At 35.6% G+C, this 11966-nt stretch overlaps 2 protein-coding genes across 2 annotated transcripts in view; one reads left to right on the plus strand and one right to left on the minus strand.

The window, feature by feature from the left end:
- Nucleotides 1-7801: 7801 nt before the first annotated feature.
- LOC122071591 (uncharacterized protein At3g28850-like) lies at nucleotides 7802-9525 on the plus strand. The gene has a single exon (XM_042635980.1). The coding sequence runs from the start codon at nucleotides 8020-8022 to the stop codon at nucleotides 9235-9237; it is 1218 nt and encodes a 405-aa protein (XP_042491914.1). The 5' UTR covers nucleotides 7802-8019; the 3' UTR covers nucleotides 9238-9525.
- A 1512-nt stretch (nucleotides 9526-11037) lies between these two features.
- LOC122071593 (probable ADP-ribosylation factor GTPase-activating protein AGD11) overlaps nucleotides 11038-11966 on the minus strand; it is a 20846-nt gene continuing 19917 nt past the window's right edge. The window contains exon 10 of the mRNA XM_042635982.1: nucleotides 11038-11477. Within this exon, the coding sequence (XP_042491916.1) occupies nucleotides 11196-11477 (282 nt within the window). The 3' untranslated portion in view covers nucleotides 11038-11195. The remainder of the gene's footprint in view (nucleotides 11478-11966) is intronic.

Below are 11966 nucleotides of genomic sequence, written 5' to 3' on the forward strand. Positions count from 1 at the left end.
AACGTATTATCATGCTATTATCAAAAGTTATCATTTTCATGCACATAATGAGTATACATGTGAAATGGTAATATTTATCCTCTTTAGAAAAAAAAAATTTTTTTTATGTGTTAATAGAGCCAAAAAAAAAAATTGTGTGTGTTAAATAAGCAACAAAAAAAAAAAAAAAAAAAATCAAAAAACACCAAGTTGACACCAAACTCTTTGTTGTGTTTTTTTATTCCCATAGAACAAAAAAAAGTCAGAAATATTTTTCTGAATGATTACCAAATGCAGCCCTAGTTATAGGTCATGTAAATCATTTTCTGAAAATTAAATTAAAATCTCAAACAATAATCTCTAATAATAAATAATTCAAACAGGAAACTTCCCAAACTTTGAAAAATGTCATTACCATTACTAATTAGAATGACCATTAATAAAAAGTCAGTGAATAAAAGATAAGACACATACAATGTTTCACAACTGTCTTCTAGAGCATACTATAAATTTCTATTGGATAGTACCGAAAGGTAATAGTTATTGTTGGCATGAAAGCTGATAAACTTCTTATTAGATTAAATCTTCTTTGTAATAAAGGAATGATTTAATTTATAATATTTATCTTCATTGGGAAATGTCTGTGTTACACTAAAAAGGTAAAAATATAAGGTTACAAACAATTTGATACCTAAAAAGTGTGTCAATACGAATTTCCCTTTAAATTTTCATGAAGAGTATGATTAGATTTCTATAACTTTGAAAGCCCACATAAGGCCTTCATAAAAAATAAATATAGTAATTAATTAATTAATTAAAATAAAAAAATAGAAAAATAGAAAATAGAAAATAGAAAAAGAGAAATGAAAAGAAAACCCACATAAGGTAAATTAGAATTGAAAAAATAAATATTTAATAAAGCCTTATCCTAGTTATATGAGAAAGGAAATGAAGCAATTAATATTTTTTGGGTAGGAAAGATTTATTATTTTTATAAAATTACAAGTTTTCATAACTTTGAAAGCCATATAAAATAAATTTTTATGAGATAATGAGAAAGGAGACATGCAACAAAGCCTTATCCCAACTATATAAGGGAAGAACGATAGTTAAATGACAAATAACTACTCATGTAAGAACCCATATTTTTTAGAGTTTCATTATTTTTTTGAACATTAATCCTGTTATATTCAATATGTAGTTATTTATTCATATAAATAGGATAAGTACCCAAGAGTTTCCCCCTTGTATTAAATATGAAAATTAATAATTTTTATTACGATTATACCAACACAAAATGTGCTCATAGTACCATTTTTTACTTGACCATAGATTTTTTTTAGAATAAAAACAGGAAGGTTACATAAATATTTTTTTAGCCATAGATCTTGTTGAGGGTCCACATGGCCAATTCCAAAATGTGGATAGATAAATCTCATAGTTATAGGTCATGTTAAATCATTTTTCAAAATAAATCAAATTTTCAAATAATAATAAATAATTCAAATAGGATGCTTCCTCAGACTTTTGAAAATGTCATTTTCATTACTAATTAGAATGTCATTAATATGACATTAGTGAATAGAAGATAAGATACAGACAATGTTTCACATCTGTCTTCTAAAAGCATACTACATATTCCTATGGGAATAACCTAAAGGTTATCATCATTGTTGGTAGATTAAATCTTATTTGTTTCAAAGGAATGATTTGATTTATAGTCTTTATCTTCGTTACAAAAAAATGCGTTATATTAAAATGGATAAAAAGTAATTTTATAAATTATTTAATACCTTTAAGGTATCAACAAGAAAATCTTTTGAAATTTTAATGAAGAGTATGATTAGACTACTATAACTTAGAAAACCCATACAAGGATTTACTAAAAGAAAACCCACATAAGGTAATTAAAAATGAGAAACAAAATATTCACTAAAGCCTTATCCAAGCTATATGAGAAAGGAAATGAAGCAATGAATATTTTTGAGTAGGAAAGCTTTGTTATTTTTCTAAGAGTGCAGTTAAGTTTCCTTAACCTTGAAAATCAATATAAGATAAATTTTTATGAGAAAGAAAACATACAACAAAGCCTTATCCTAACTATATAAGGAAAAATTAATTAATTAAATGACAATACTTGTGCAAGTACCCATAGTTTTGAGAGTTTCATTTTTTTTTTTTTTTTAAAGGCTTATTCCTTTTATATCCGTTATGGAAATCTTTGAAAACCCACCTAAGGTCATTAAAAATGAGAAAGAAAATATCCACTAGAACCTTATCCTAGCTATATAAAAAAGGAAATGAAGTAATTAATTTTTTTTGGGTAGAAAAGATTTATTACTTTTTACAACAGTACAGATAAGTTTCCATAACCTTGAAAACCCATATAAGGTAAATTTATATGAGAAAGGAAATAAACTACTAAGTCTTATCCACGAATGCCCTTGGCTACTTCAATTGTCAAGATCTTATATTGTACCTTGGGAACCCGGGATCAAGTATTGGTACCTCAAAGACCTGAAAAAAATTAAGTCTTATCCCAATTAAAAAAAAATTAATTAAATGATAATTAATCACTCATGTAAGTACCCATAGTTTTAAGAGTTTCACTAAAACCTTATCCTAGCTATATGAGATAGGAAATGAAGCAATTAATATTTTTGGGTAGGTAAGATTTATTGATATATTTGAATGAAAAAGGAAATATGCAACTAGCCCTATCCCAATTATCCCAAAAAAACTTATCCCAACTATATATAAGGGGGAAAAAAAAGTAATTAATAATTGGATAAATTTTACAGAATTTTTTTTTTTAATCTTATTCCTTTAATATGCAGTATGAAGTTATTTACTTATATAACTCTAGGACAAGTTTTAGAGTACTTTCCCCTTTTACAGTTGTTCCATGTGTGTCATTCCTTCATTTTATGCCTTCCCTTTCTTGTTTTATGGTTCAACTGCCTTCCTTAAGTCACAGTGGGTTCAACCGGAATTTGGTTTGTTTTGGGTTGCATCCTAATGCCAACTGAACCGGTCTAATAGTTTGGGGCAGACCGGGTTTGTTTAAGGTGATATAAGAATATAAGATTAGCTTCTCCGCTAAGTTAAATCAAATAAATAGTCTGTCTCAATCCTGGTAGGTTACGTGGTGGTTCGCATATGGATTCCCTAACCATGGACGGTTGGGTTTATGGTCATCTACTCTATTACGAAAATACCCCCACAACAACTTAATTTGCAACACTACCCCATTCATTATTCATAGCTGGGCTACAGAGTTTCTGTGGCGTGAGCCACAGGTGATCCCTAACTCCACTATTTCCCATAAAAGAGTACCTTATTTTTGAAAAAAAAAAAAAAAAGAGCTACCTAGAGTATGGGGCAAGTGTACCAGTCTTACCCTCTGTTTCTTAGAAGAAGTTTCTAATTTTTGAATATGTGATCACGCTGTAACCTTTGTGACACAAACAATACGTTATTTAATTGAATAAAATACCCTTAACATCGTTTATTATTTTATATTTAATTAGATTTCTAGAACCTTAAACGTGGTGGATTAGAGTGTATGTTGATTTTTTTAATGTTTTGAATAAATTAATCCTAATTAGTAATTTGCCAACCTCAGAATAAGACGTTTTATCAAAAAATAAAAAATAAAAAACCTCAAAAATGAGGACTCACGTGTGGTCACATCTGACACCACCCATAGACTATGGTCCAATCACGTCTTGAATTTTAAGGAGAAATGTTTCCTATGGAGGTGAGTAATTTTTATGCACGAGGAAGCATCAATAGAGGAGACATTATTTTGTATTTTATGACTATGGTCTCCTAACATTTTGAATTTTAAAGAGAAATATTTCTTGTGGGAGAGAGTGGCTTCTCTGCACGAGGAAGCATCATTAGAGGAGGTGTTATTTTGTATTTCATGGGAGAGACATCACCTATGGACTATGGTCCCCTCACATTTTGAATTTCAAGGAGAAATGTTATTTGTTGGGGAGAATGGCTTAGATGCAAGAGGAGGTGTTCTTTTGCATTTCATGGGAGTGGGGTGAATTTATTCAGGTGCAAGGGTTACACTCTCTCATCAACAGAAACCATTTTCCTAGGCGCACAACCCTATGCCCACATAGGGCATTTAAATGATGTCCCCACCACTTGGGAAATTCAAGAAACTTGATTGTGCCCATGTGGGCTATCTCATTGGCTCCTGTGCAAGCATAGAGGCCACACTCCTGTGCAGGCATAGAGACCACACGTGATAAGACCGATAGTGTTCTATTAAATTAGAAAAAAGAAGACATTATTGTCCTTATGTCCAAACACAATGAGAAGCAAAATAACCAATCCACTTCTCATAAAAGGCAAAATCTCATCCATAACAATGCTTCTACTAGTGTTCTCATTGGTGTTTGCACAAATGTAGGGAGCACCCTGGCTTCAGTAGAACCCTTCAAAATCTGTTAGGGTTAGAAAAAACATTAGCACTGATACGGTGGTTCAATGCTCAGAGTTTCGGGGTACACCTTGATAAAGTAAAGGACGAAAAGGACCATTCCTTGGCTCCAAATCACTCTAGTACCCCCACACACATTTCTTGGCTTTTCTTGTGGATTTTTTATCCATACTTGTCGTTGGCGGTTGGACTTGGAATTTGAACCGGTTTCTTGTGGTCCCTTACCCTCCTCTGCAGTCCGCACCCTACCAACTGTCTAAAACTGGAAAGAAACACTATAAATATTTTGTGCACTCATTTATTGTGGGGCCCGCAAATATTGTGGGACCCTACCAGTCATTTTCGTCCATTTCCTATAAAGCTTTCTATTGTGGGGCCCGCAAATATTTTTAACCGACCTACGTGTCTCCACTTATTTTATTAAGCCTTTTAAGTGGATTAAATTTTTTGAAAAATTAGACCGGCTGGTATCAAACCATTGACCGGATTGGACCAGTGTTAAGTTGATCTTGTTTGATTTTGTTTGTTTTCTATGTGAAAGGATCGAGTTTCCCTTTCACCTAAAGAGAAAATTTTTAATTGAACTTTCACCTATAGATTCTCTACGTGTGACCAACAAATTTCTCCTTTTATAAAAAATAAATTATTGTAATTTATTTTATGGGAAAAAAAAAACATTACCTAATCATGTGGTTCTTGCACATGCATATAAAAGTTGCGAAATTAATGTTTCAACTTGTAAAATAAAAAATTCGATTTATAATGATGCTCTTGTGTATGTTTTCATTGGCCCTCATGCTAGCGTTGGGGCTACATGATCAAACACTATCTCTTATCCTTATTTTATTTATGGGAAAAAGAAGTCCGGAAGGCAGTGTGGCATCTGTGCCTAGACACAAATGTAGGTAAAAATGACTATCCAAACCATCATAGACAAAATTCTACCACTATTGATGCTTTCACATGTACCCTCATTGGGTCTCTTGTTGGTGCAAGGGACATAGGGCCTTTCAGGGAATCCTCTCCCAATATTTTATGGGAGAGGGTTTCTCCATGACGCCTAAGTTAATAATCCAGGCATATGGGAGGCCTATTATGATTCATTAAATAGAGAGAATTCATGGAGAAGATAGAATATGTACGCAAACCTTTTTTTGTGTGAGAAGGCATACCCAAAAATTCGCATACAAACAACATATGAATCTTTGACCAATACACACAATCAATGTATAGATTCCTTGTTGAAGGAAGCAAAAAAGTAAGGCTGGATTTTAGTATGATAACAAATAGACTTTTGTGAAGAACTAGGACCAACGTAACCAATCTCTTGTAGGAGATGTTTCGATGATGCTGTTCTATCTATTGCTTTGATTTTTTTTTTTTTTTTTTTTTTTTACCATTTTCTACTTCCTTGTTATTATTTCTTTTTTCGTATTTCTTTTACTTTGTAGAACATATCAAATCTATATAGCCCACCCAATTTAATTAAGATACGATTGTGATTGATTGTTATTGTTGTTATTGTAAACATACATTTTTACATTTTTTTAAGATTAATTCCATTTCTACATTTACAATAATCAACAAATTCTTTTTGTCAATAAATATTTAAATGAATTCGATAATTACACAGAATGATTAAATGTTGACCTTCCAATATGAGTTAAAATTGGACAAGAAAATTACTGGCCACTCAGGAATGGAAGTACCCTATGGTTTTTTGGTGATTGATTCCTGAATTGGCCGAGACCGATTCGATCTCCGATTCTGTGTTTTGAATCCTTGTATCCAACCCTAATATTAGAAAATTTGAACCACTGAGCAATTTAATTCTGGTTCAACCACCCAACCGTGTCCAGCTTTAAACTGTTATTCTATAGATACTATCTAACTTAAAGTAATCAACTTGATTAAATATTAAAGTCGCCACCAGCCTGACGTAACCGGTTAGCTTACAAGAGGATCTGCCCTCCAACCTTCGGTTTAGAGTTGGGTGAGTTGGATCAACCGGATCCAACATAAACCTGAACAATCCAGTTTGGTGTAGAGATCATTGCACCAACTGTCCATTATCTCCATTCAATTAACAAAAACACTTTTTGTTCAAGGTCAGAGCAAGGTTTGAGGATTCGGATTGGATCGGTTGGAATCGGTGGGATCGAATAATTATTAGCTTTGATCGATTTCAATTCTTGGCTGATACTATATCGATCAATTAGTATGAATGAAGGGTAAAATAATAAAAAAAAAAAAAATGATTTTTAGATTAAAACCAGGGGTTTTTCTGTCCTATCAAGGCGATCCCAATCCGTAGTGGCCTTGATCGATCCTGTTTTCAATACTGAATTTTCAAACCTTGGGCCTTGAGCATGGTTTGAGATACTAGAATCGAAGTTGAGATTTGAGAGGATCAACATCAATCCAAACTAGATTGGACAGAAATATCTTTTGATTGTCCCAAAAAGGCGAAAAGACTCTGTTTTGGTGGCATAGGAAACATTAGATTGTGACCAATGAAAGTCTGTCCGTCAACATCTTCAACACCTTGACTCTAGTCATTTCTTACATTAATAGGATAAGATTCTTTTTCCATTCAAAAAATCAACTTTTTTACCTTATTATCCTTTGTCTGTGTACTAATCTAATGATACGATATCAACAAAGTATTGAAATTGGACAATGCTGATACCAATCTAATGCAATCGATTCAGGCTGAAGTATTTCGATCTATTTCCTTAAAATATGTTACAAAAGGCTCCGGAGTCCACACCATGGTTTGAGGAATAAAAAAAGCTTGAACCCGTTAGATTGGATTGATATCAACCGAAGTTGATTTGATTCTTCACCGATACTATATTGATGGATTACTGCCCACAAAGGATAAAATGGTAAAAAAATATTTTAAAATAAACACTAGAAATATTTCTATCCCATCCAGATCACTATTGGCTGAGACCAATTCCGTTATCTTAAACCATGGTTCAGATTTCTACCGAAAAAAAAAAAAAAACGAAAACCATGGTTTAAGACTCCAGACTCTGGACCCACATATTGGTTCAATCCTTTGGTGGGCCCCACAGACTTAACGTTCCATTTTTTTTTTTTTGGTAAAACAGATTTAACCTTTTGTGAAACCGAAATTAACCAACCCATGTGCCAGAGCCGAAGGCAGAGTGGCTATCAAATCCAAATTAAAAAAATGGAAATAGAACTTATAAGGTAGAAACCCTAAAATTCCATTAAAGCCCATTCAGTAAATTCAAATCTATCGACAAAAAAAAAAAAAAAAATTTCAAATCAACCAACCGCGTTCTTTCTCTCTCTTCCTCTCTGTATAAGAGACAAGCCTACGCGGTTTCATCTCTCTAACTCTCTTGATTCCCAACTTCTAAGTCTTCTCCCTCAATCCTCACAAATTTCTCACGCAGTCATTTTGCTGTTATGCTTCCTTTCCGCCTAACTCTCTTCTTCAACCAAACCATCACAGAAAAGTAAAAAAGAGAGATAGAGATAGAGAGAGAAAGTTATTCTCAAAAAGCAAGAAAAGAAGGGAGAGAAATCATTTCTGTGATTTCTCATTCATGGGCTGCACTGTTTCTCGACCTGAAGGTCTTTTCACCACCAAAGCCACCACCATTGAAGCTTCTGATTCTGTTTCTTCTGTTTCAAGAACCCTTTCTCTTCCAAACCCTTTGGTTCACCATCCTCCCTTGAAGAAGGGCGATACCCACCACCTAGTTTCGCTTACCTCCACCACCTACGGTTCTCTCCTTCTCCTTGACCAACCTTCATCAGATCATCATCATCAGGGCAAGACCCAAACCCAAGAATCAGAAATCCAAGAAACCGGATCTCCCGATTCGGTCATCAACGCCTGGGAACTCATGGCTGGCCTTGACGATTTTGATTTCTCATCCAAACCCAATAAAACTCCCTTTCTTGACCGATCCTGCTCCGTTCTCCATGATTCCTCTTCTTCCAAGAAACCCTTTTGCGCCCGCAGTGGATCCGTCAAGAAGCTCTGCAGCACCTTCGAATCCTCTAGGTCGGATAATTCGGATTCGAATTTGAATTCGATCGGCGAAGGTAAGGTGAAGAAACTGTGCAATGCGTTTGAGCCGTCGGCAGATGCTGGGGAGAATAATAATATATCGATGAAACCCCTCTGGAAGCATATGTCGGAGGAATCGCTTCTAGCTGATATGGATCCTAACGTGGTTTCGAGTTTCAGACGGGCTCTGTCAGCTAAGCAATTGGGTTTGAATCAATCGAAGACGGCAAGGTCGTTTGTTGGTTCGAGCTGGAGGGTTTCTCCTTTATCTGGTAATCGAATCCGATTACCAGGAACTGAGGATAAGATTGTTGTGTATTTCACCAGTTTACGGGGAATTCGAAGGACATACGAGGATTGCTCTGCTGTTCGTAATATATTTAGAGGATTTAGGGTTCTTGTTGATGAGAGAGATATCTCTATGGACTCTGCTTATAGGAGAGAGCTTCAGAATGTGCTGGGAGAGAAATCTGTGAGCTTACCAAAGGTTTTTATTCGTGGGAGGTACATTGGAGGGGCTGAAGAGATAAAGCAGCTTCTTGAGATTGGTGAATTAGCCAAGCTTCTTGAAGGGTTCCCTGTTCGGGATCCCAGGTTCGTCTGCGAGAGCTGCGGCGATGCGAGGTTTGTTCCTTGCTCGAATTGTAATGGGAGTCGTAAGGTTTTCGATGAGGACGAAGGACAGTTGCGCAGGTGCCCAGAATGCAATGAGAATGGATTGATACGGTGCCCTAGTTGCTTTTCTTGAATGATTCAAGCAATTAATGGTGTATATATATTACTGTTTCTTGAATGCTTCTAGTGATTAATGGTTGATTCTGTTCAGAATTGTTGGAAGAAAAAGAGGAAAAAAATAGTGCTTTTATTGCTGTAAGTGTGGATTTATGTCAATCTGGGGTGGTGGTGATTAGAAACTCTTCTTGGGTTTTGTCTTTCTTTCTCTTTCTCTGTGTAAATTGCTTGCCAATAGGGCATTCTTGTTCATCATCTCTCTGAACTTATACAAAGAAATAAGTAGAAATATTGATTGGCTTTATTGATCATTGTCTGCAGATGTATGTGAAGTTTTAATTCTAAGAATAACTTATACATTGTTTATTTTTCATTTCTGGATAGAATTTGAGTTTCAGAATTCTGAAGCATTTATGCAGTCCCATTCTGAGAATGTGCATTGCCATTCTCAAAATGTAAAATGGATTCCTATCCGAAATTGAGAACAGCAGTTGGATTCATCTTTGATTAATGTGGATTCTTGATTGTAGAATGTTTACTTCTATCGGACATTTCATCAAACAGCTCAGGGGAAAAATCTTTAACTAATTTCACCTACGCTCAGCAAACAACTCAGGAGCAAAATCTTCAACTACTTTCACCTACGGAATGTTCTGATATCTCTCTTGTTTCATTCTTTCTACCACATTTCTCTGCAATGTCTCTCTTTCTCCTTTTATATCTCCAATCATTGTCTTCCCCGCATGTGGCCAGCCAGGCAGCCATGAGACATTGTTTCTAGTCAGTTTTCACAAATTTGAAGATTCTCAAAAAGAGCAGCCCAGTGCACGAGGCTCTAACTACTGCAGGGTTTGGTAAGGGCAAGTGTACCCACCCTTACCCTCTACTTTGTAGAAGAGCCTTACCACAAATTTGAAGATCCTCATCTTCCAATATTTTGTGGGATTATAGAAACCAAATGTGGAATAGAAGTTTCATATGATAAAAAAGACCAAGTTTCCCGTAGGCCACATGTGGCTGCTGTTCACTGCTCACCCTCTGTGCCACTTGATTGGAGGGGGGGGGGAGGGGAGGTGGGATCTCTGACCAGGCCACATGTGGCTGCTGTTCACTGCTCACCTTCTATGCCACTTGATTGGGGGGAGGGAGGAGGGGAGGTGGGATCTCTGACCCTTGGATCAGGTAGTGAAATTTATGGCACGGTCAAGGAAAACTTTGTCCTAAAAAAAAAAAGGAACAAAAGTTGTAAGGAACCTTTTGACTCCCTTTGAGTGAAGAAAGAAAATGGTGCTGCTGCTTCTCCACAACAAAGATTCACTTTCTTTGTTGCTTTAAAGATCACAAAAAAAAAAAACCAGAAGCTAGAATCGGACTCTCGCCTGTTTTTTCATTCTTTTCTTACCAGCTGGAGAAAGGGGAATGGGCTAAAGAGTGGGTTCCAGAATAGACCAGATTCTCCAACTCATTCTGCAATCCAAGAACGAGAACACATACCAAACAAGGTTTTGGCAGTTTCAAAATGTGTTCTCAATCTAGAATGGATTGTGAAAATGCATACCAAACACCGTCCTAGTCTTCTCGAATGTGTGTGGCTTGGGTGTACTGGACGACCCAAGTATTTATAATGTGTTAATTTTGTCCCTACTTTGCCTATTGCATTGTTTAGCAACTCTTAGTTCCTCTTGAAACAGAATTATAAGAACGCGATGCTGAGTCTTTGAACCTTGCTTACAAGGCAAAATAAGATGGGGCTCTGGCATGTTCTTCGGTTGTAAGTGTCAGATTTTGCTATTTAATTGATAATATTCAGAGCCAATTAGCTAACTGCGGATTTAATACAAACAAGTATCTGATTCAATGGCACACAGTTGAATGATTCTCCCAAGAACGCATCAACTGATGCAAAATCTAGTGTGTTGGCATTATAGGAACATCTGTTTGTGTATTTGAATTCCTTTACAATATAACCTGGAATCATTGACTAAGAAGAACACATTCAATCTCAATCTCTAACACTCCATGCTCAACGTTCTTCAGCCTGATTTGGATGTCTTGCTTTACCTTCCCGTCTACTAGGCTGATAATACTGTCCTTTACAAAGCCATTGTATTTGTTAGCTATCCATTTCTCGAGCTCAATGGACTCAGTGATGTTTGTGTTCTCATAATCTTTGGCAGCAGTGACCAAGGGTTGTATGTCAATCTCAGCCTCTCCCATGTGATCATCTGTTGTGAATCTATCCTTGTCGTAAACAAGCTGTTAACAAAGGAAACAATGAAATCAACAAATAAAGATGTTATAATGAGAAACGAGGCAGAAAAAGGAGGAGAAGAAGGACGTTCAGTCTGCCTGTTGCATTCAGACCAAGCACTATAAAAGTTAGAGACCATATATATCTATGCTAGTGATAATATCAAACAAGAGAGGTTATCTGCTTTGAGGAGAGCATATTTCTCTGATAAGTGGCAATCAGATTAAATTGCTCAAAGAACCAATTAGTACAAACAGGTCGTAGCTTAGACAATCTGAACTAGGGACTGGTTGGAACATAGTATAAAGGCGTCGCCTATGTGACAAGGCAGCTCAGCCTGGACTGGTGCGTTGATCGCCTTGATTTTTGACCATCCTCCATCACCTTGGTCACTTTCTCTACTTGATAACTGTGGTTGGATACAATCCCTTGTACATAGAGATTCTATTAGCTTCCTCTCTAGCCAAATCAAATGCTTCTTTTTTTTTTTTTGG

The sequence above is a fragment of the Macadamia integrifolia genome, unplaced genomic scaffold, assembly GCF_013358625.1.
Source record: "Macadamia integrifolia cultivar HAES 741 unplaced genomic scaffold, SCU_Mint_v3 scaffold_274A, whole genome shotgun sequence".
Lineage (NCBI taxonomy): Eukaryota > Viridiplantae > Streptophyta > Magnoliopsida > Proteales > Proteaceae > Macadamia > Macadamia integrifolia.

Coding starts and splice junctions, on each gene's coding strand:
- LOC122071591 (XM_042635980.1), top strand. CDS start 8,020: ATGGGCTGCACTGTTTCTCGACCTGAAGGTCTTTTCACCACCAAAGCC.